We start from the raw sequence: 26,086 nt of genomic DNA, 5'->3' as shown, positions 1-26,086 counted from the left end.
ATTCATTTATGAAATTAGACAATATAAAAACATAAAATTATTTCCATAAACACAATATAATAATCTTCCAAAAAACATATTTTAATTTGGTATATACTCAGCTGAACATTAATGTCTAACTGACTCTGTTAATTCTAGCCACTACATAACTACATTATATATAGAGATTTCTATAAAATTATATTCTAATCATAAATATACCATGTAAGTTATGTAAATTTTCTACCAATTAACTTTATCCATTAATGTTATAGTAGTTTTTATCCTCATTTTTACTTTTTAATAATATAAAGCTTAGTAATTGTTAGAACAAGATATATGGGGTAAATTCAAATAATTAAAACTCCAACACATCAACTGCTGCTCTCATCATACTCTCCTACATAATATTCTTTTCCTAGCTTAACCTTCACCTCACTATCTTCTATTTCACATACAATTTCTCCTTCCTTATCAATTCAATTTTCAATAAACACAGAAAAACCTAACTCTTAGTCTCTCTATTATAGGGAACTTGTGGAAATAACAAAAAATGGAATCACATCCCTTGAGCCAGAGCCTGAGAATCTAGTTTGCAGTTCGTACCAAACATGATTCTTGTTCGGTGCATCTTCTTTATTCCAGCCCTACTCTTTCTCAGATGTATTCTTTTCTCTTGTCCTTAATATTCCCATTCTAAAGATTAATATCACCCTCAAAGTGCCTTTCTGTGAATAACAAATATAAAGTCAGGGAAACAGAAGTATAAACACTGAGGTGAAAAAGGAAGGTAGCGAAGTTACAATTAACAGGAAAATGGCCAAGGCTGAAAAGACGATGAAAAAAAGGAATAAAATGAAAAGCAAGGTACAATGGTAGTTAGTATCTTCAGCTGTTAAGATTTTTTTTTAATTCACTCTGACAACATTCAAGCAGACTGTGCTTTTTTTTTTTTTTTTTTTTTTTGTCTTTTTGCTATTTCTTGGGCCGCTCCCGCGGCATATGGAGGTTCCTAGGCTAGAGGTCGAATTGGAGCTGTAGCTGCCGGCCTACGCCACAGCCAAAGCAACGCGGCATCTGAGCTGTGTCTGTGACCTACACCACAGCTCATGGCAACGCTGGATCGTTAACCCACTGAGCAAGGGCAGGGATCGAACCCGCAACCTCATTGTTCCTAGTCGGATTCGTTAACCACTGCGCCACAACGGGAACTCCTAGACTGTGTTTCTTATTTGCGAGATTTCAATCAATTAAAGGAAGTCAATAAAGTATGGAAAGCTCACAGACATGGTTCAGTAAGCAAGAGAGAACAAAAACTAAGCCAGGTATTAAGGTTTATTTAATATAAGGCCTAAAATGTGGTAGTGGAAACAGATGGAAGAAACTTGACATTCCCAAGTGTTGTAAAACAGTACCCTTTCTACCACAGGAAAGGTTTAAGAGAAGAGGAAATAAGCATCTCTTTCAACCTTGCCCTCAACCTTATGCGGTCTACAGAAGTGTTGGATTTGAGGCAATTCACTTGTCTATCAAAAGACACAAGATATTCACAGATGAAATAAGCTAGTCACCAAGAGCAGTTATAGAAAATAAGCAAGGAAACATAGTTGGGGCCAAGGTTATTAAAGTTGTTCCTAACATATGGTCAGAGAAATCCCCAGCTTCTTTTGTTGGGGGGGAAAAAAAAAACTCTTAAACTGAGTGACATTTAACATATATTCTGGTGTTTAGAAATGTTAAAGAAAATTCGAAGTTAGTTTAGAAATTTCGAACAGCAATAAAACAGAAAAGCTCAATAACTATCAGTTTCTCTAAATAATGACAACATATATTAACATATAAGAACAAAGTATTACTATGCTACAACAACTACTCTTGCAAAGTTTAGTGCAAGCACTCAAATATTACTGTAAAATTCTAGTAAAATTTAAACCTACTTATTCCAGATCCTACTGGACCCATGTTAGAAGCTCCTATTCTTCCTGCAAACCCTCCAATCATTGCACTGCCTAAACAAGGATGGAAAGATAATATACTAATTAATTTAAATAATCATACTTTAAAATCCCTAAGGTACTATGCTCTTAGAAGATGTATAATAACTAAAAAGTATAGAGTCTTCTAGAAATAGCATTCAAATACATGATATACTGAAAAAGAGTTAGTATATTAAAACCTCTAAGGTATTTTTTTTCAAGTAATAAATTACATGAAACATAACCTTCCAATTTTTCACATAAGGAAAGAGAGAACCAAATTTGGAAAAATATAACCTGCAAAAAGAAAAGGAGAAGCAAACAGCTAGCCCTACCAATTCTACCAAAGGAATCTCCAAAGCCTCGATTTATTCCAATATCACCACGTCCAAAATCTCTCTCCATGCTACTGGTCATCGCACCACGATATAGCTCTGAAAAGATTATGCAACAAATTAACCTCTTTTCAAGTATTATAAGTACACAGTAATCCATTTAGGTACTTATTGAAATTAAACTATAAAGACAGCAAAAGTCACAAATATAAAAAGTCCATGATTTATCCAGCCTACCTCATTTGCCACATATATCCCAATCCCACCATGTCTGTCCCTATGCCCTAGTGCCCATGTCTCCTGAAAACATCTATAGTACCCATTCCAAGTAAAGGGAGGAAATTTTTAATAATGGGGAAAACAAAATATAACATACACATCCCACTACATACATTTACCTACCTCCCATTCGGCCCACTCCTCCAAATCCTCCCATGCTATTCATTGCTTCCAGACCACCAAACCCAATTCCTATGGAATAAAAATTAATTTCGAGAATCAACTATCAGTTGTATAGCTGAAAGGTACATTTTATAAATATTAAATCTCACTAGTAAGCTCTTCATCCACCCTACCTTGTACAGCTGCTTCTTAACATAACACCTTCCATATCCCTTAAGTATGTACCAGGCTCAATTTCTGCTAGCAGCCTTAATTAGGACATGAGCCAACAATAAACCATGACTTCTGTTTTCCTTGAAATTCTCAACAGTATAGTTTCTAATTTACTAAACTAGTGATAGGTATATTTAAAAAAAGGTGTATATACATACCTCCTCCAATCCTATTCATTCCTCCAAAACCTGGACCATCCACTCCCATACCTTAAATAAAATACATAGTATGTACTTTCAGTAAGTCTTATTTTAATGACTAAATAATAACATAATGCAATAGCAAAATAAATACCACTGGTTGCCAGAATACTAGAGAAGCAGCAGGGCACAGGTGGGATGGTTTAAAGTGTTATGCCATGGCAGCTATTTAATAATGAGTCTTCCAAAAGGCCTCTTTAAATATTCATTAGCCAAGAAAACAAAATTCACTGGTCACACTCACATTCAGGTACAGAATACCTAGTACTAGGTTAATCTTATTTTTTTTCCCCAGCTCAGACACACAAATACCATTATATACATTTAGAGATTAGGTCAGAAAGTAAGAAGTTCTTTAAACGTGGGAGCTAAGGGAGCAGTAAAAAATAAAGAATAAAAATATTGTGTTTAGGAAGGTAGAGGACCTAAGAATAAGGGAGGAAATTTCCATGTGTTTAGATCAAAATGATAATTATAACTACTCTCACGATATAAAGTGTAGATTTAGTAGCTTAACAAAAATAGAAACAAACAGCATTTACTGGTCCTTCAGTTAAAACAGCAATTCTCAAAATATGGTCTGGGGACTTTTGAGGGTTCAGTTCATCAAATCTATTTCATTATTCAAATAATACTAAGATAGTGACTATTTTATTACCATTTTCTCATGAGTATAAGGTGAAATTTTCCAGGAACCACATGATATATGATACTGTAACAAACTGAATGCAGAAGTAGATATGAACACATGACTGTCTTGCATTAAGCCAAACATTAGAAATGTACAAAAAAGGTTAATCAATACCACTCTTCTCACTAACTTTTTGTGTTGGAAATTGCAATTTATTTTCTTAAAATTATATTTATGTTAACGCACAATGTGTTTATTATTTTAAATAAATACGTAATTTTTAAAAATTCTAAGTTTTAATTTCTAATACTGACAAATAACCACATAAACAGAAGTTAGGGTCCTCAACAAATTTTAAGAGTATAAAAAAAGGGTTCTGAAACCAAAAAGTTTAAAAATTAATCTTCAGAGATAAACTGTAGGTTAGTCTGGGTGAAGAGCCAAATAGCTATCCAAAAAGTTACCTTCCTAACTAGATATTAAAATTTAAATTGCTTATGATATGGTAGCATTTCAGCCATTCTATAATGCACAAGGCTTGTACTATGCTGAATATTCTCCTTCTACTTTAAAGACATTTCAAAATCCAAAGTGCTAAAAGTCTAGCTGGCTGGCCTCAGAGGAACCCTCCTCGCCTTTGCTCAATCTCTTTCATAAATGTTCTCTGCTCTCAAGGTTTTATTCCTATTTCAGAATAAAGTGACACTTTAAATATTCAACAGTAAAACAGAGTCCTTTAAACATTATTATAATCCAGTAAATATAAGCTTTATAATCTAGCAAATGTATCATTTAAAAAAAAATAATGAAATAAGAATATTCTTACCACTTGGGCCTAGGTTTCCCATTACACCACCTATGTTCAACTGGCTGGCACTAATAGGCTGTCCACCTGGACCAAGTCCCATTCCAATACCTCCAAGACCACCTAAAACACACATAAGAATAGTATTACCAACCCATATATGATCAACTAAGTGGCACTAAATTTTTTAAAGCTGTATTTTTTAAAGAAGTAGTTCCAAAGAAGTAGTTCCAAAATTTTGCAAATTTATAAATAAGAGTACCAGTTCAGTATTATTTTTACTTCTTCTCTTAAAATTAATTATATTTATTTAAAATAAACTATAAGCAGATAATTTGATGACCCTAAAGACAATGGGAACTGTTTTATTCTACTGAATCTGAGTTTTATTTTAACGTTCTTGCTAGTCAATGTAGCAATTAATAAGTGGTAAGGACTGAGGAAATCAAACTCTCTCTATATATATATGTATTTTTTTTAAGATAGAGTACAGAAGTATGCTGTATCAAATTGGAAAGATCAGTGTGAACTGGTAAAAGAAGTATCTTTTTTCAGCTCTGTCCCTAAAAATGGTTCAACTGAAAGCAACAGCGCACGTGATTACCGACAATGTTTATGTTTACACCTAACACTCATACTTTCATCTGACATCATTTTTCAATACAAGGAACCAGGACTCCTTGAAAGTAGGCCAATATCATGTCTTGGATCAAGAAAAATCTTCACAGATCTGGGAAATCCTGTTTTTATCAGAAAGTAAGAATATCATAGGCATAGGAAATGAGGAGGCTCCAATTTGCCAGGTTATAATAATCTGAGCAAAGGAAGGCATGGGGAAAGGGAGAAAGGGAAAAATAGGGAGTTTAGTAACGATTAACTTAACTAAAACAACAAACTGATTCTGTCAAAATCTATGAGTTTACATTATGTCTCAATAGATAAGAGTATATAAAAACATAAATCTCAAAAAGAATAGATGTAAAAGAAGTATGAATAAAGGATTTTTATTCTAAATAAATTGAAGAGCACTAATAGTGGCAAAGTAAATCAGAAGCCTCTCCTTTATAAAGCCAGAATCATAAAAGGTGACACACTGAGTGATAAGATAAACTTGGTGGAGGCAAGAAACAGCTGGCATACAAAGGGAGAACAGACAATATTCAAAGACACATACGCTGAGAATTTTCCAGAATTTATTTAAAATAAATGATTTATCAGATTGTGAAAGCCCAATAAATAGTAATCCATACCCACACTGTAGTAAACTGCATGCCAAAGACAAAAATCTTAAAATCAGCTACATAAAGAGCACAGCTTACCTATAAAGAAAGGACAATTCAAATGGTAGCTGATTCAATAGCAATGATGGAAGCCAGAAGACTGTAGAATATTTTCAATGTGTTAAGAGAAAATAACTACCTTAAATTATATAACCAGTGAAGCTACCTTTGGAAATATTTATAGACAAACCAAAATTGAGAAAATTTACTGAAAACAGATCCTTTCATTGAAAGAGCTTTTAAAATATATGCATCAAGGGAAAAAAAATAGTGCCAAGGTCTGCGAAAGCAGAGAAATTAGAAGATAAATGGTAAGAAATAATAATGTCTAACTTTGGGGACTGAAAAAAAGCAATGCAGAACTAAAGCACTGAGCAATAAGAGCAATAATTCAGTAGGATTATTCAGGAGGAAAGTGATTAGGATTAGAGCACTCAATGGTCACTCTACTTTAGAATAAAAATTTCTAAAAGGCAGAAAAATAAGAAAATGGGATTTAATCCAAATACATCAATCAATGTGAATAAAGAAAACAAAGCTGTTGTAGCTACATTACTATTAGACAAAAAACTTCAAGGTGGTTACTGAAGATGAAATCACTCTACAATAATAAAATCTTGATTCATTAGACAAATATCAATTCTAAGCTTCTATGTACCTACAAAATTAGCTTCAAAATTGTTAAAGGAAAAGAAGAGAGACAAATTCATCACTATAGCATTGGATTTTACCATATATCTCTCAGTAATTGACAGCACAAGTAGACAAAATTATTAGCAGAGATCTAAGATAATTTAAGTGATTAACAAATTTTGTTTAGTGGACATATATAGAACAGTGTACTCACTATGCACACTTGTAATATTTATTAAAATGTACCATACATTAGGCCACAATGCAAAGTTCAAATTAAATCCAAAGAATCACAACCATAGAGACCATTTTCTATGACCACACTGGTTTTTGTTGTTGTTGCTGTTGTTATTGTTATTGTTTTCCTTTTTTAGGTATATGACGTTCCCGGGCCAGGTACTGAATCCTAGCCACAGCTATTGCAATGTTGGATCCTTAACCCACTGTGCCAGGGCCAGATATCAAACTGGCAATGCCATAGAAACAAGTTGGATCATTAATCCACTAAACCATGGCAGGAACTTTGACCACACTATTAAGTTAGAAATTAATAAGGAAAAAACCCATACATTTGGAAATTCAAAAAAAAAAGACTCAAGAAGAAATCAGGAGTTCCCCTCACAGTGAAGTGGTTAATGAATCCGACTAGGAACCATGAGGTTGCAGGTTTGATCCCTGGCCTCGCTCAGTGGGTTAAGTATCCAGCTTTACCATGAGCTGTGGTGTAGGTTGCAGACGCGACTCCATTCCCATGCTGCTATGGCCCTGGCATAGGCTAGTGGCTACAGCTCCGATTAGACCCTAGCCTGGGAACCTCCATATGCCGTGGGTGCAGCCCTAGAAAAGACAAGGAAAAAAAAAAAAAAGAGAAATCATAATGGTAATTTAATAGAAATTAAATCACAATAAAAATACTCAATAGCAAAAAGTATACAGTGGCCAAATTTATAGTCCTAACTACCTGTATTAAAAAAAAAAATGCTGCACATTAGTGAAGTAAACATTCAACTTAAGGAGTTAGGACACAAATAAGGGGCTAAACCCACAAAAACTTAGGGAAGAAAATAATAAAACTAAGAGCAGAAATTAAGATATAAAAATAAAATTCAGGAGTTCCCATCATGGCGCAGTGGTTAACGAATCCGATTAGGAACCATGAGGTTGCGGGTTCGGTCCCTGCCCTTGCGCCGTGAGCTGAGGTGTGGGTTGCAGACGCGGCTCGGATCCCGCGTTGCTGTGGCTCTGGCGTAGGCCGGCGGCTGCGGCTCCAATTCAACCCCTAGCCTGGGAACCTCCATATGCCGCGGGAGCGGCCCAAGAAATAGCAACAACAACAAAAATAAATAAATAAATAAATAAAATTCACTTCTTTGAAAACACTAACAAAACTGACAAACCTCTAAGAAAAACTAGGAAAAAAAGGGAAAGTAAAAAACCATTAGAATTTTTAAAAAGAATACTACAGATGTGGTAGAAATTTAAAGAGACTATTTTATGCCAATAAATCTGAAAATGACCAAAAAAGGTAAAATTCTCAGAAAAATAGAAATTACCACAATTGATTCAAGAAGCAATAGGAAATATGAACATAAGTAGTTAAAAATCTTCTCCCAAATAATAAACCAAGGCCAAATAGTTTTACAAATAATTTCTAGCAAATATATAGAGAACAGGTTATTCTAACAGAAAAAGAATAGTCTCCAACTTATTATTATTTCTAATAAAAAAAATCAGAATAACCTAAAAATAAAAATATATAAAATGTGGTATTAGCCATTAAAATGAAGGAACTGGAGCCATATCAACATAAATGAATCACAAAACAATGTTAAACCAAAAACAGCATGTTGCAGAATAAATAATAGATAACACACCAAATTTTAAATCCAGCAAAAAAATTCATATAATATTTATAGATATGTAAATGTGTAATCAAATTATTAAAATCTAGATGATAAACACTGTACTCATAAACTGTTTCCTCTAGGTAAAGTATCTGGGGGGATGAGGTAGGGGAGGAGAATCATAACTTTATCTGCAATTTTGTACTTTTTTTTTTTAATTAATTTATTTTTAGAGCTACACCTCCCAGGCTGAATCAGAGCTGTAGCTGCAGGCCTATGCCAGTCACACCAACATGGGATTCGAGCCACATCTGCAACCTACACCACAGCTTGCATCAGTATGGATCCTTAACCCAATGAGTGAGGCCACAACCTCACAGACACTATGTTGGGTTCTCAACTTGCTAAGCTACCACGGAAAATGCCCCAAATTTTATTTTAAAAGAAAAACCACCTAAAACAAATATGGTCTATGATAGCTAGATGAGTAATTCTGTATTTGTCTGTATATTTAAAATATTTTACAATACAAACTTTAATAATAACCAGAGAAAATACAGTAAAATAGTAAGAACAAAAACTAGTAAATACTAGCTTACATGCTACATGCTTACTTTGTGCCAGCACTGTTCTAACTGCTTTAAGCATAATATATATTAACTCATGCAATACTCATGCCAACCCCATGAAGTAGGTACTATTAGCATCCTCATTTTGAGGTGAGGCACTGAGACACAGATGCTAAGTATTTTACGCTGCTGTTTTATAATTCTTTGGAGAACAATTTGATAATGCTGATCAATGAGCATACCTGAGAACCTATATATCTAGTTCAGGATATCTATCTTAAAGAAATAACCAAAAATGTACCAAAGATTTATATATTAAAAAAAAGGGGGGGGGGAGAAAAACTCTATTTGTGATTAAAGGAAAAAAAGTTAAAACATCTACATATACAAAACAGTGAAACAGTAATGGAGCATCTATGATAATTATTACATAGCCAATAAAAAATTTGGAAAGAATTCTAGATGTAAAATAATTTTTATAATCTAATGTTTAAAAGCACAAAATTATTTATATAGTAGTTCTCATCTACATAAAAAATAAACACAGAAGGAAAGACTAGAAGAAAATGTACAAAAATGCTACAATGGAGGTTACTTACAAGTGGTAAAATTATAAGGACTTTCCCCCTCCTCATATATGAGCTTACCAAATTTTTTAGTAAATACTGTTTTTATAATCAGGAAAAACTACAAAAAAAAAAGTGTCACATATTTATCTTCTCATTCTTCCTAATCAATTACGCAAAACCATCCTCATAACTCTTCATACTAAACTGTTGAAAACTTGAAATAAAGAGTTTGCTTAGCATATAAAGTGAAAAAAATGGTCTGTATTATTTCTAATAATCACTTTTACTTACGTGGTAATTGTGGTGTTTTACTATCATGTGAACGGTAGTCTTCATGAGGGACAGATTTGTCATCCTAATTGTAAAAAAGTTTATTACATGGTTAATGTATAACTAAAAAAGAATTATAAAGCAGAAGAGAGCAGATAAAAATATTTAAAGAGGTTGGAGAGTTGAAGAGATAATATAGAGAACGCACCATTTTCACATGCATAGGTCTATCAAACAAAAACTGCCCATTGAACATAGCTGTTGGTTTAGTCAAGGAATGCCAGTTCAGATGACTATAAAATTATATTTGAACACACATTTTAATAATCTTATTTGGTGGCAGATATGTCTAATATTTTAATCAACATCTTTGAATATTTTACTTATTTGTATTAGTCCACATGTTCAAAGAAAAAATTTTAATTCCTTGTTTTATATAGTTTTATTTTATAAAATATCTTTTAATTCACTCATTGAAAAAATAAAAGTAACAAGGCATGTATACATACAATTAGTAGTAGCAGAAAGTGAAATCAGAAAAAGTTCATACCAGTCCTGTACACTATGGTTAGTTCACATTTTAAGAGTGACTTTGGTACTTGGAGAGAGCAAAGGTTTTAGGGCTGGAGACCAAATTATTACTTTTATTTATTTATTTACTTATTTATTTTTGTCTTTTCTAGGGCCGCACCCATGGCATATGGAGTTACCCAGGCTAGGGGTCTAACCGCAGCTGTAGTTGCCAGCCTACGCCAGAGCCACAGCAACGCGGGATCTGAGCCACGTCTGCAACCTACACCACAGCTCACAGCAACGCCAGATCTCCAACCCAGAGTGAGGCCAGGGATCGAACCCACAACCTCGTGGTTCCTAGTTGGATTTGTTAACCACCGAGCCACAAAAGGAACTCCTGGAGACCAAATTCTAACACACATTTCTAAGCTACGCAGCCTTAAATTCCCCCACAAAATAGTATCAAACTTCTTCGACTTTATTAAATAATGCTAAAAATGTAAATCAGGATACAAATTGCTTGAACTGCTTCAATTGCTTGTTCAAAAGTGACTGTGCCCATTCCTCTGCTCTTGCCATCTTTGTCTTCTTTAATATCTGCCCGCTTTACAGTTCCAGCTATGCTGAACACTTCCTTTAGCTTCTTCCAACCAACTTTGAAGTCAAGCTTGATATAAAATGATATAAAGTTACATATTAACCCTTCTCCCCATTAATAACACCAATCTTTTCTAAACTCTCAAAAATACAAAGCACTACAATTCTTATTAAACAGTACATCAATAATATTCAAATAAAAACATCTTAAGTTGTTAAAGATCAATTAAGCTACATTCACTTTGTTCCTTACCCTTAATTTTTTTCTAATGCCCAAAACAGACTCAGAACTGCTTAATCCTATTTTATACATTTGAAACTTCCACAACTATTTCTACTGGGAAATTCAGATTTTAGAAAGTACTGTTGCTATAACTGACTTTCAAAAGCTTAAAACAAATGACAAACCATCACAAATATCAAAGCTAAAGAAAGAAATCCATTTACCAATATGAACAATAGTCACATAACAAGAAAAGTAAATAATTTCAAGAACTGCTTAAGTATAAATTCCACAGTTCTCCTTTTAAAATATCCTAAATATTTGTATTTACACTCCAACCTTATATTTATGGACTTAAATTGGGTTTGCGTTTATAATAGTTACTGCTTCACTTACTTTAGATAACAATCAGCAAAATGTTCTATAAACTTAAAACCCATTCATCTTTAAATAATCTCATGATTAAAACTAGATATCTGAATGGCAAATTTTTAGCATAAAGCTTAAACTTACATTAGCAACAAAAATTGTGGAACCAAGTCTACCAGCCTGCAAATTAGTGATAACCTCAGGAGGAATGTTTGGATTATTGAGAATGGAAGGTGGTAAATTCATCAACCCTGATCCCATATCAGGTACATGTCCTCCTGGAAACGATCCTCCTGTTCGCTGCAATGCCCTACGAGCATTTTCTCCATCAGGATCCTATAACAGACATTGAATGTTAAATGACACTTGATACATCAGTACATCTGTATCACTAAAATAACAACTTCAAATTCTATAGCTGCTATCCCAAATGGCTCAAATTATTGGCCCTCCTGAAGAGTCAGCTTCTTTCTAAAAGCCTGTGGACAAACAAAAGATTTCGGTCTCCAGGGATGTCAATTAAAGACCTTTTCCCAATCACTAAAGTCACTTAAGAACAAGAAATTAGTTTAATTTTGCTCTCATACAAGTATATGGCACATATACATAAATCCGCATAACTCAAAGAGGAACAAATACTGTGACTCTTTTCAAAATGAAGTAATGGTGAATTCTTACCACTAGATGACCAATGAAATGCCAAATTCACACTGATTCAAAGCTTTCAACAGCAGAACATTCTGTTTTAAAACCCAGGAATAGTGGGGTAGAGGGAACTGTTATAATGCATAAATTTCATTTCTGAACAAAACACAATTATCCACCTCACACCTCTTTCCATCCTCAACAATGATTATGATCTGAGATGGAGGAAGAAGGGAGATTAAGAAAGGGTTGTGGGATGGAAATCCTATAAAATTGGATTGTGATGATCATTGTACAGCTACAAATGTAATAAATTCATTAAGAAATTAAAAAAAAAAAAAAAAAAAAAAGGGAAGGCTAAGTGTCCAAGTGAAGAATGGTACTATACATTGTTTGGTCTTTTTTTTTAAACTCATTAACCTTGTAAGAGAAATACTCTACCTTTAAACAAAACAAAAAAAAGCAAGCTTAAACATATTTCTCACCCATCTCACCAGGTAAGAGTGCAAAAAAACAGAAACCACATAAACACACTGTCAAACTATCGTCTGCAATACCAAATGATTATGATCAATTGTAACCATCAACTCTACTCTGCTGGCCTCAGTCTAGAAATACTAATAAAAAGAAAGTTGGATGACTTTAATAAATTTTCTAGAAAGGCCAGGAGAATAGAAGGTGACGTGAATATAAGAATACAGGTATTATGGCTTCCAAAGCATTTCTTTACCATGAAAAAATAAAAAGAAATACGAAAGCAAAGAAATAAATGTTTTGAAAAATGCTATAAAATTTTGTAGTTAATAAACAATAAATGCTTCAGGTCTAAGGTGTCAAAAATTTGCACAAATACAAAACTTAGAATAGTGGTTACCTATTGGGGAGGAGGAGTTCATAGGAGGGGAGCTGCTTCATGAACTATTAAGACAGAGTATTAGTCCGTAATATCATCACGTTAATAAAGCATATTGCTATACTTCTGATTTTTTACGCATGTCATATAAACATACATACACAAAAATACACACACACATATATCATGTAGAATATATAAAACATGCATAAAATACCACTATGTAAAACTATCTATACAGCATGCTTTTTATTCCCTTTTTTCCCTTAGATGTCATCCTGCCAGTTATTACCTGCTATTGCAGGTAATAAGAGAGGGCCTGTAAAAAGCTAACAACTGTTACTGACCCTCACTTAATTAAATTTAAAAATGCAATTCTAATATGTTAATAAACAGTGCAAATATACTTTTCCCTAGACTCAAACTACTATGTCTCAGCACTGACCCCAGCTACCCATGTGTAAATCAGATAATTCCACAAGAAGGATTTTTAGAGATATTAATCCAAAAAAAGTTAAATGAATTAAAAACACCTCATCATTCAGCTAAGCCAAACTCAACCATTTTTCTCTTTAAGAAGTTAAAAACGAGAGTATTCTATATAAACCTGGATCACATAACTCTACTATAAGGTCTCTGAAACACTATTGAGGATTTACAATGTGCTAAAACTTAAAAAAAACACAAACAACATGGGCTTGGCCTTTAGGATACAATAAACTTTTCATCCCATTAAAAAAAAAAAAAAAAAGAATTTGTAATGCATGCCTTTTGAAAAGGAGTAAGAAACACCATAAAAAAGCAAGTCATAATCCTCAAAATAATAATTTCCCAAATGACGGCTATTCTACAAATGTCACCCTTATGGGAAATTATTAGGGTATCAACACATTTCTGAACATTGATTCTGGCTTATACATAAAATTTGCCAAATAAATGGCTGGCACAGACTATAACAGTCTAAACTTTCTCTACCAATTCTCTATTTCCTTGTAAAAAATATTAAAAAAAAAAAAAGAAAGAATAAACTCCCAGGGGCAAGTAGAATTAGAAAAACTCAGAAGCTGACTACAATAAACAGATATGGGATACTTGTATATGAGACACTTGCATTTGTTGGCAGCATGGCCTTTAATTTTAAACCATTACCACCTCATATCCAGGAACAAGAGACCAAGGACCAGTAACATTCCTACATTGAACAGGAATAACAACAATCAAAATTATTATTAGAGGAGTTCCCGTCGTGGCGCAGTGGTTAACGAATCCGACTAGGAACCATGAGGTTGCGGGTTCGATCCCTGCCCTTGCTCAGTGGGTTAACGATCCGGCGTTGCTGTGAGCTGTGGTGTAGGTTGCAGACGCGGCTCGGATCCCGTGTTGCTGTGGCTCTGGCATAGGCTGGCAGCTACAGCTCCGATTGGACCCCTAGCCTGGGAACCTCCATATGCCGCGGGAGCGGCCCAAGAAATAGCAAAAAGACAAAAAAAATAAATAAATAAAAAATAAAAATAAAAAATTATCATCAGAGCTAACATTTATTATATTACAATATTTTCAGCATGTGCCAAGTACTTTATAATATCACAATTATAAGAAGCAGATAACTTTTATTAAATGTTTTACATATACTATTAACTCTTTGAGCCCTTATAACACTGTCAGAGAGATCTAGTATTACTCCCATTTTAGTGATAAACAAAGAAATAGAGAGGTTAAGTAATTTGCCCTGAGTCACGCAGATTTTCTGATGTCAAAGGATGAGTTCTTTTAATCCTCATAAATGTATCTCACTTAATACTTATAAAAACCCTATAAATACTAAGTTTAGAGAATAGGTAACATGGCTAGGCACACAGCTAAAAAGCAATAAAGCTGATATTTACAACAATACCATATTAAATTAAACCGTGACTCACAGTACTGCTCTACCACCAATGATCTGCATTCATGTTGGTGGAGACACTTTAAGGTCCCAAAATTATATCCCCTATCCTTTTTCTTTTTTTTTTTTTCTTTGTCTTTTTGCTATTTCTTGGGCCACTCCCGCGGCATATGGAGGTTCCCAGGCTAGGGGTCCAATCAGAGCTGTAGCTGCCGGCCTACGCCAGAGCCACAGCAACACGGGATCCGAGCCACGTCTGCAACCTACACCACAGCTCACGGCAATGCCGGATCGTTAACCCACTGAGCAAGGGCAGGGATCGAACCCACAACCTCATGGTTCCTAGTCGGATTCGTTAACCACTGCGCCACGACGGGAACTTACCTCTGTCCTTTTTTAATATAGACTTTAGCAAGAAATACATGCATAACTTGTCTGCAATCAAACTATTCAGGTAAGATTAACAACATGCACTAAAGAAAGATATGAAAATGACTGCTATTCAAGCTAATCATTTCCAAAGTCAATTACACTTAACTATAAATAGCTTTTTATGTATCTTCTGATCATTCTTTTGTCAACATATTTATCCTGCTACAATTCCATACAAAGAGGACATCTCCATTTTAGGGATTTCCAAGTTCCAGTTATAAATTTCACTGACAGAGTTATAATTTTTCTTAAATGTTAATCTGGCACAGTTTCAGGTTAATTTTATTAAAAGTGAGTATCAATTTTGTTCAAATCCATCAGGTATTTGCATTATTAAGCAAACTTTATCAACTAAAAGAATATCTACAGTATTTCTCAAATCAAACAACACAATCTAAAAACTGAAAATGTCTCTGTCAAAGTTAGCATCTGAACTTTGACATAACTATAAACCAACTATAATGGAAAAAATAATTAAAAAAATAAATATCTGAGTCCTCTAGTTTTTTAAATCATGCACCCCTGATTATAACTTGGAATAAATAAATTATATACAGGATACTTGCTTAAGGGCAAATAGGAAATCATGTATGAGCGAAACTATCATCAATTATATAATGCTTTAATAAGTATCCGTGCTTTAAAAAAAAATGTTATAATCACACAAATAACATTACCAGATGAAAATCCAAAGAAAACATGTTCTTATTTTTAAATCTTTAAATTATTCCCAATATAAGAAAACTTACCTCTTTAATATTCAAGGGTCTTCCACTAAGATCATATTTGTTCATAGTTTCTAGTGCTTTCTTTACAAATTCTTCATCTTTGAATTCAACCACACTTAACAGGGAAAAAATTCACAGGAAATGTTTATGTACTAGGATTTTTTTCCAATCAGAAGCTTAAATTTGACTTAAGATACTTAAAAAAATATTCTTACCCACAACCCTAAATCCAGGTAGATTTGTCAATATATGAAAAAGAAAAAAAGTTTTGGATCAGTAGACGAAGTTAATGACAGATTCTAACTTTTAAATCATTAAAAACAATAAAAAATTCAACCATTTTTTATCTTTTACACTTCCAGAAAGTAATAGGCAAGTGACCTCAAATTTTCTGTAAATTTTTAGATCTATCCATTTACGATTATTAACAAGCAAGGAGCACATTTTTACTTTTCGATGACTCTTCTTTAAAACTAATGTCATCACACAAATTCAATCAAAAGTAACTCAACAAAATAACTGAAGGCTCTCATATACCTATCCTTACGTTGTTACAAATATTTTTAAAAGATATATAGTGACAAATAGCTTTTAATGTAAATTTTTCCATTTTATTAAAATCAAAATAGGAAATATTAATCTAATTTTTAAAGAAGTTCTCTGTTAAAGAACTTTAACACAATTTATGAGCACCCAAGTATAAGTATGTTAAAAAAAAAATCTATGCCGTAGAAACAGATTAGTAGAATAATTTTCTAAATAATTCCTTGTCATTATTAGTGTTCAAAGTCCCATTGGAATGTGATGACAAAGTTTTTTATTTCTTATGCACCCAACCCAACCGGTTTTTGCTAATACAACTAAACACTGCTAAAAGGCTTCCCACTGTATTCTTTACTATATTGCTTTCTGGTTGCTAAAAATCAAAATCTACTATCAACCAATTCCTTCTATGTCAATTTAATCATCAATGTTTTTCATACCAATTGGTCAGAGCACTGCCTCTTATGTAGTCCTGCAGGCTACCAGATTAAGCTCTTCAGTTTAAGTTTCAAACATATATTCTGAATTAACACCTTTAAACTATAGCCTCTCATAGAACTCTTAGGAAATATTATCAGTTCAGTGACTTTTAAAATATCCTTGAAGACATCAAAACACAACAAAAAAAATCCTATATTAAAATCTGTTGGCTAAGAAGCATTACCTTAGAGCATTAGAAAAGTGAATGCCCTTTATGAGCATTTACAAAACCCTTCCCTTCAAGGCAGCTAGCTTGGTTTGTATAAGTGTCAGACTTGCTAGTATAAAGCCTCAAATCTTGCATAATAGAGTAAAACAAAATGAAACTTAAGTTTCCAAAAACTGGTACAAGTATTATACAAAAAGTAAACTGCTGAGGAACTTTTAAACCTCAAGCAGATTATTGCCCACAGCACTTACCCTTGATTTTCCTTCCGCATCCTTAAAGAGCTCCACGTATGTAACCTCACCAACTACATAAGACATACAAAAGGAAGATACCAAGAAACAATACATTTAAACACCAATATCTTGCTTTACTGCACACCTGTGCACAACTCTACAGAAAAGCACCTATTATTCACCAACAATCAAAACCAGACCAACATACCTCCTATCAATGGCTATGAAAATTTAACTAATTTTCAGAAATGTACATCATCCACATTCTCTGAAAAAGCTAACAACCATATTAACCTAATTCATGCTACAGATCATGTTTTGGCCAGCATGATATAGTTGGTGAACAAATGCACATATACATACAAATAGTCCCTTAGCCTATCATATTAAAAACATCAACATTAGCACTTTTCAAATAACTTTGGTCGCCTACACACAACAGCTGTTTTAAGGTGACTTTCTACCTGAATGTCTTCAATCATGTTTGCCATCAGTAAACTAAATTTACAAGTCATGCTTCACAGCAAGCCACACACTTTCTAAATAAAGTCAATGAATAAAACCAATCAAATAGTTGTCACCTTACAACAGATACACCAATGCAAATTTTTTTTTTTTTATTAGAAGAGATCAGCCTCAAAACCAAGTACATAATTTGCAGGACTGTTGAAACTCCATTTTTCAGAGATAACAAAACTAACTTTTACAAGATCAAGTATTAAAATTATTTTTCCCCAAAGCCAACCATGTATATAAAATGAAGGTTTTCAGGTTATTCTGGAAACAAAACTGCAACAGCAGTAACGCAATTTTAATATAGAACTGCAGAGACAGCATCATGGCATTCATGACAATGCAAACAAAATGAATTCCACAGCCAGATTCCAGACTCCACCAAGATAATAACAAAGCAGCTTTTGGAAAAAAAAATCAGACCTTATTATTCATACTTTAACCCGCTAAATGTATTGCTTATCTAATGCAAAAGTCCTTTAAAAATCTAAAAAAACTTCAACTAGACAAAACAATCACTTTAACAAAATTCTTGGTGGCATGCATATACTGGCTCACTACTACCCCACTAAAATGGCAAGGATAAAATAACTTCATTTATCTATACTACCTTGTAATGAAATTATGTCATGGGAAAGAAGAGGAAAAGATTAATTTATGAGTCAAGAAATAAACAAAAATCAATTCTCTGACTCTGCATGGCTAAGAGGTATAAAAAAAGTTTGCTTAGCTCCCTCCCCATTCTATATGAAGATTATCCAACAAGGGGTTTATCAAAAATAGTTACCTTTTTCTCTCATTAGATCTTTAATGGCTTGCCACTTCATATCGTATGGGATGTTGCTAATAAAAACCCTGTTACGATTTGGACCCTTCTTTTCTCCAGTGCCTGAATTCTTGTCTTTTGAATAAGGATGAAATCTATTGGCTTTCTTATTTCCCATAGATTTTTCTTTTAATTCAGATTTCTCTTCTTTGACTGGTTCATCATTCTCCCTATGAATCAAAAACAAAAAGAAAACCTCAGGGGTGCTTCTAATAATGGCAGTCTACATTAAATAAATATTTCATATCTATCACTTCACAAAATTCTCCCCTAAATTAGACCTCAGCAAAGCAGCTTGAGAGTAGGCCTACTGGCTTTAAAATCACTCAGTGCCTTCAAAGCAAGGATCTAAACATATCACCAAATTTCTCATTTAACAGTCCTCTTTTTTTCCTTATTAAATAGCTGCAGCACCCAAACAATCACCCAGCTTTTCTCATCATATTATGTAATAAATGTTACTAGAACCTAACAAAGGAGGAAAGTGGGTGATTTTATTCCTAGGGTATACTAAAACTGCCACTTTAATGGAAAATTAACTTTCTGGGCCTCACTGAGAACTAACTAAAAAAATAATATATAAAATGATACCCCGAAAAAGTTCATCTCTTAAAGGTTAATGGTTTCCTCCCAGAACTTTCCTACTCCACTGCTTAAAGCATAATTAAAACACGTAACATCAGTAATCTGGTTGGTTAGGAGTGATCAGGTCATGTGAAAACTGGCTTCTGTCACCTATGTTTATGAGTTTTAAAAGGAAAGCAGGAGTTCCTGTCGTGGCTCAGAGGAAATGAATCTGACTAGCGTCCATGAGGACACAGGTTCGATCCCTGGCCTTGCTCAGTAGGTTAAGGATCCAGTGTTGCCATGAGCCGTGGTGTAGGTCGCAGATGTGGCTTGCATTCCATGTTGCCGTAACTGTGGTGTAGGCCAACAACTACAGTTTGGATATGACCCCTAGCCTGAGAACCTCCATATGACATGGGTACAGCCCTAAAAAGACAAAAAAAGAAAAAGAAAAACAGTTATATCCATACACTCCCATATGACTCTCATGATTTTTGTCTATTCCCACTTGTGATCAACATAGAAAGTTGATAAGGTATCCACTTCTTTTCATGCACAATATTTTCTGTGTTTTAACCTATAAACTAAGATAGGGTGCTTTACAGAATCATGCTATTTTTATTACAAGTATTACCTGTAATGGCAGAATGGGATAAAGAAGGGAAGCAGTAAATAAATGCAACATGAACCAGAATTTCCTAAATCTACTTTTAGTTGTTTCTGTTGGTTTTTTTTTTTTTTTTTTTTGCTTTTCAGGGCTGCACCCTCGGCATATGGAGGTTCCAGCCTAAGGGTCAAATCGGAGCTATAGCCACCAGCCTATGTCACAGCCTCAGCAATGCTGGATCCCTAACCCACTGAGCGAGGCCAGGGATCGAACCCGTCACCTCGTGGTTCCTAGTCGGAGTGTTTCTGCTGCACCACGATGGGAACTCCTCATAAATCTACTTTTTTTTTTTGCCCTAACAGGAAAAAAATACATAATTTATAAGATTGTAATCACATTACAAACTATATGATACTATCACCCAAGCATCTATAACATGTAAGAAACACACTTAAAGTAAATCCTAAAGGCAAAAATCTGTATATACATTTTTAAAATGCAGTTTACGGAGTTCCCGTCGTGGTGCAGTGGTTAACGAATCCGACTAGGAACCATGAGGTTGCGGGTTCGATCCCTGCCCTTGCTCAGTGGGTTAACGATCCGGCATTGCCGTGAGCTGTGGTCTAGGTTGCAGACGCGGCTCGGATCCCGCGTTGCTGTGGCTCTGGAGTAGGCTGGCAGCTACAGCTCTGATTCGACCCCTAGCCTGGGAACCTCCATATGCCGCGGGAGCGGCCCAAGAAATAGCAAAAAGACAAAAAAATAAATAAATAAAATAAAATGCAGTTTACTTTTCAAAAGTAATCTTTTTTAATAGAAGTAACAATAGATTTAAGTTTCTAATTACTCTAGTGAACTAATTGTTTTTTATTATTTTTTTATTTTTTTTAGGGCCACACCCATGGCATATGGAGGTTCCCAGGCTAGGGGCTGAATTGGAGCTGTAGCTGCCGACCTATGCCACAGCCACAGCAACACGAGATCCGAGCCGTGTCTTCAACCTACACCACAGCTCATGGCAATGCCATTGAGAGACCAGGGATCGAACCTGCAACCTCATGGCTCCTAGTCAGATTCATTTCCACTGCACCACAATGGGAACTCCTACTCTAGTGAATTTAAAGCTATTTAATTAAAACTGATTTTAAAGCACTTTTTCACAAACATATACTACGAAAAATCTCTGGGAATGATATCTAAGAACTTAAATCTTTTAAAGCTTCCTGGATTATTCTGACAACCAACCAGGTTTCATAACCTAGGCTCTATATTATATTCTAAGCCAAGTGCCTGTGGGAAACTATATACTGCAGTGCTCCACACACACCTCTTATTGCAGTCTCTTGTTCTATGATATATTGAACTTTTCAAACATTACTTTTCTGGGTGGGTAACAACACAGCCATAAATATAGTATACAGAACTCTATGAGAACAAAAACTATCTGCATTGGTATCAGCATCACCTACCATGGCAACATGTACTTGACAAAGTTAACTTTTGAATGAATAATTAGTCAATTAAAAACTCATATTCATCTGAGTGCAGATGATGCTACTGTCTGCGAGAAAAACTGCTAAAATCAAGGAAGACACATCAGGACCAAACATACTTTGCCACCTTTTCAGACCTTGGAGCACCTCCACTATCAAATACCTTCCCTCACCAGAAATGGCACAGCCTGGAAGTGCTGGTCTCAACTGTCCAACTCTAGCAAACACCTACCTGTCTGAACAGAGTGGCACTCCTATAAATGGCAGCAAGCAGTCAAAAGGCACAGAGGCCTTTCCTCTGGTTTCTGGATACAGTAGATACAAGAACAAACCCTTCTTTGTAATCCCCTCAAGAACCTATTTACATAGTAGGCTGAATTCAATGTTTTTAAGATAACTAAGTTTCCATATAGGTGAGCAGACATCTATATAGTCTCTGGCCAAACACCTCTTCCCCTGCCTATTCCTGAATGAAACCAACTGTACAAAATGCCAAAAGTACTAAGCACTCGCTATGTTCTTTTATTTTTACATGGACATTGTAAGCTGTCAACAATCTGACAATTTTATTAAAAGCAGTAGTGTTATATAGAATATGTTCCTTAAAATACTACTCAAGGGATGACCAGAGGGAGAGATTTCTTTGAGTTTTTCCTGGTTAGTAGCAACTTAAAGATACTGCTAAAATGCTCATCTACAATGCATTAATAAAGATTATCTGTGGAAGATAGGTCTGATTATTGAGAAACTAAGCCATAAACACTTAAATTCTGAGCTCATTTTCTATGTCAAAATATACTACAGGAGAGACAGTAAAGAAATATGTGAAAATTCTTAGGGAAATGATGCTACTTATCAAATACTGGCACTATATCCAAAATTCCATGTAATAATCCCTAAACTATTCATCTAAGAAATCCTGCTTTTAATGTACTTGATATCAAGACTACGATGATTCTAAGTCACAAAAACACCATCTATTCTTTCTGGGGGGGGGGGGGGACATGGGGTGGGGGCACTCCCGTGGCATACAGAAATTCCAGGGCCAGGGATCAAACCCACACCACAACAGCCACCAGGGCTGCTACAGTGACAACACAGGATCCTTAACCCACTGAGCCAGAGAACTCCAAGCCCAGTCCCATTCTTTACTTCTTAAAAAAATAAAAAAATAAATAAAAAATACTACTCTACTTCAAACACTACAACTTGTACCAATGCTTGATATTTTATATAAGTACGACATTAACTCTCAATGTCCACCTACTCCAAGGGTTACTTAGTCACACATGGATAATGAAGAGTTATAATATATTTTCACATTCACTTAAGAAATGGGAAACATGTTGAATTTGTCAAAAGATGTGAACATGCCAAGTAAGTCCTCTGTATATGAGTTTCATGATCACATAAGTTCACCCTGCATTTCTTAAGTGTTTACTGGCACTTTTTAAATACAAGGACTTGGGGATACAAAGATGAGTAAGACATAGTTGTTTCCTTCTTCAATTACTATGGATTAACCTTGGCAAAAATCATTTCAGTCTTGATGACAAGCAGCAGCACACTGCTCACTTTTGGGGGAAGGGGGCATTGAGCCCAGGGCATGCAGAAATTCCTGGGCCAGGGTTGGACCCCGAGCCACAGCAGTGACCTGAGCCACAGCAGTGGAAATGCTGGATCCTTAACCCACTGAGCCACCAGGGAACTCTGCATACTGTTCACTTCTAACCAATACATATTTTAAGACAACATATGGCAATTTTTATCATCTCTATGAGTTTTTATCATTAAAATATATGGTAAATTAACTCGAAGTTTATGCATTGAGTTGTTAACTACTCCAGTCAGTGTACAGGGTCAAAAAAATGTTGTTAGATTGATGCCAAGTAAATGTCCCTAGTTATTCAGTGTGAGTGACCCGTGCTGAACTGTATATGTTCTTAAGGAATAGACAGTACAAGAAACCCCTGCTAGTAAATTGGTCTCTTTACTCAACTTTGGGGAAAAGAAGGGAGAGAGATAAATTATAAGCAATATGAAAAGATTCTGCATTTGTATTTATTGGTAATATTTCTTAATTTCTTCACCTTATATTTTTTCTTTCTCCAATCAGAAGTGAAAGGGATTTTTTTCCAACCTGTTTTCTCCTGTCTAGTAAACCCCAATGAGACTTTAAAAGGGATTAGTGACTTTTAGATCTTATGGAGGTTTAGATACCAGCTTTACCTATACCAACACTATTATATTAATCATACCCAAGTATAGTAGGGTTTCTCTCCATAACGCAAGGCTGTATTTTTTGTTTGGGAGGACAGGATGGCAGGCTCACATTTAAATGTAAACAAAAAGCACGCATTTTAAGTTTATCATTCCACTGTTTTTCATTTATATTTATATTGCCAAATCCCTGAAAGCTCACGTTTTGGCAGGCAGGGTAGAAGTGCTTCACTCACTTTTTGGTTCTTCAGTTACTGAGTTGCACCACATTCCACCTAGAAACAAACTCCACTGAGGTCAAATCTCATATACTCACACCTCAGTTTTGCCTCGAAGATGCTACCAATCCTATTCAAACCCAAACAAGAGCAAGAGTGTCATAACAGAGCTGGAAGACCTACCTTATCTGCAATCAACCCTTAAACAGACTGGTCCAGGTCTTACATAGTTTTCCAAACATTCTTATACAAAAGAAAAGTAAGAATGACATTTACCTTTCCTATTTTAGTGTAAGTATTATGTTCACTACTTTCTACTGAAGCATAATTGAGAGAAGGAAAAGTATGTTTTCACTAAATTACTAACATACTTTCAATATCAGGTTTAAAGAGCTGGGCATATGCAAATAAATGCGACTTCATATACCCCTTTATAACAAGAACAAAGGGGAGTGCAGCATTTCCCTTTAACTAGAAATCATTTTGGATTCGAGTTGACTACGTTCTTTACTGGCACTGGTGACACCTGCAATTTTAAAAAGTAGTGAATTTTCTTCAAATAAAAAAATCTTATTTTATCATTTTACCAAAATTAAGATTCTATTATGATGCATTGAGGGTTTTCTTAAATAGCCTGCACCGCTGACAAACACGGGGAGGAAGTGGGGGTGCGGTGCTGGACATCACAGCTACCTTTTTAATGTACCTCTTACCAATTCAAGGGTAACACAATGGATTCAGTCTCACAGCATATTACTAAACTTCCTCTTGGTATATATCAGTTAAGAAATGAACACATACTTTAGAAAAGAAAAAACAACATAACAGAGAACTCATAAAGCTCAGAATGAGGCCGGGGAGATGGAGGCGATATTCCTTTTACAAACGTTCACGGTGGTTAAGAGGAAATGGTCCGATGATGTCATCCCTAGTTACTCCCTAGTGATGAACACTAACTACTGGCCTTTAAAAGAGGGACCGTCTTCCTGCAAACCGTGGCGACCGCCGAGCTCGGCTTCAAAGTCGGGGAGAGGGGGGTGCTCGCTGTCTGGGACCTGAAGCAGGGGAGGGAGCGCCGACCCCGAGGCCCGCAACCAGGCTCTCCTGGTTGGGGCGGGCGGGGAGGGCCCGGGAGCCAGCCGGCTGCACCTGCATCTCCCGCCGCCCACGGCACGGGGAGCGGTCAACCCCACCAAGGCTCAGCCCGGCTTTGGACCCGCTAGGCCCACTTCCCGCCCCCCACCTCGTCCCGGTCCCCGGAGAAAAAGACAATACATTTTAACGCCATTGGAGCTGCTGCTGTGCTGTGGCGGCTGTTTCTCCTGCTCCGGCGGGTGAGGTTCTCGCCGGAGCTGGCCAGGCGACTCCGTGGGCTGCTGATGCGAGCTGTCGTCGCCTGCGGCTCTAAGCGCTTCGGGCTTGTCGGCGTCCGCCATCCCGCAGCCGCGGCCTCCGCCTCGGCCGCCTGCGCTGAGAGGCTCCGAGCGCGACAATGGCGGCGGCCGGGAAAGCGGTAACGGATCCCGATTTGAAAAGGCCCCGAGCGCTCAGTTGCCCGGATCTCGCGAGAGCCGATCTGGGCTGGGAGACTGGGAGATGGTGCGAGCTGGGGGATGGGGGAGCGAGTAGGGGGAGTGAGTGGGAGGGGATGGGAGGGGAGGGAAGGGGTGATGGGTCAGGACTGCCACTGCAGGCGCAGTAGACCCTGCTCCAGCCTGAGGTGGGTTTGACTTGTCCAGAAGCCCTTGGTGGGGCACTGTTCCGACCACCAGCCTCTCTGTCTCTTGGCACCCAATGGGGTCTTCGCTTAGAAAAGTCGGCTCTGGGTGTTAGAAATCCCTAGAGCTCTGAAACCCAAACTATTTTAATCATTCCATGCAGGGGCAGTTTAAATTAGAGAAGCAGACACCGTTGTGCATCTTTAAAAACTTCTGCAAATCTTCAGACTCCCCTTAGAAATCCTTTGAAAACTGCAAATAAATCACTTGCAACTTCAATGCATAGGCACTCTGGATATTCAATAAATAGTTATTGATGACTGGTTGCAATTCACCACAATGAATGGCTTTGAATTTCTTTGAGTTGGGTTGTTCTTGAGATTAAGGCTTTCCTTAGAAGTCAGGTATGAGCTTATAAAAAGAAGACTAGAGTTTTTAATTCTCCAGGCAGGAATCAATGACGAGAATCCATGCTTTTCATAAAAAATATAGTAGATTGGCTAATAATGGTCATTTTGCTTTTTGGTTGTGTTTATTATATGCTGATG

General features: G+C 35.7%; 1 protein-coding gene across 3 annotated transcripts in view; it reads right to left on the bottom strand.

The window, feature by feature from the left end:
* The window catches only part of MYEF2 (myelin expression factor 2), a 42,023-nt gene extending 16,693 nt beyond the window's left edge, over positions 1-25,330 (bottom strand). Inside the window, exons 1-14 of one of the 3 annotated variants that reach the window (XM_005654449.4) lie at positions 25,096-25,330; positions 18,677-18,885; positions 17,395-17,447; positions 16,167-16,174; positions 15,973-16,066; positions 11,553-11,744; positions 10,733-10,886; positions 9,915-9,964; positions 9,728-9,791; positions 4,563-4,664; positions 3,064-3,114; positions 2,693-2,761; positions 2,291-2,389; positions 1,917-1,988 (exon numbers count right to left, since the gene is read on the bottom strand). In XM_005654449.4, coding sequence (XP_005654506.1) covers positions 1,917-1,988; positions 2,291-2,389; positions 2,693-2,761; positions 3,064-3,114; positions 4,563-4,664; positions 9,728-9,791; positions 9,915-9,964; positions 10,733-10,886; positions 11,553-11,744; positions 15,973-16,066; positions 16,167-16,174; positions 17,395-17,447; positions 18,677-18,885; positions 25,096-25,256 — 1,378 coding nt within the window. In that variant the 5' untranslated portion in view covers positions 25,257-25,330. Of the gene's footprint in view, positions 1-1,916; positions 1,989-2,290; positions 2,390-2,692; positions 2,762-3,063; positions 3,115-4,562; positions 4,665-9,727; positions 9,792-9,914; positions 9,965-10,732; positions 10,887-11,552; positions 11,745-15,972; positions 16,122-16,166; positions 16,175-17,394; positions 17,448-18,676; positions 18,886-25,095 lie in introns of those variants that run through there. The other 2 variants (XM_084971121.1, XM_084971120.1) reach the window with 2 other exon arrangements.
* Between the last annotated feature and the right edge of the window lie 756 nt (positions 25,331-26,086).

Source organism: Sus scrofa, chromosome 1 (assembly GCF_054392235.1).
Source record: "Sus scrofa isolate SSC_HxYL_T2T_F1_AM1 chromosome 1, Sscrofa_HxYL_maternal_Yorkshire_Landrace_v2.0, whole genome shotgun sequence".
NCBI classification, from domain to species: Eukaryota; Metazoa; Chordata; class Mammalia; order Artiodactyla; family Suidae; genus Sus; species Sus scrofa.
Note: the sequence above shows the minus strand (reverse complement) of the source record. Positions and strands in the feature narration are given on the sequence as shown.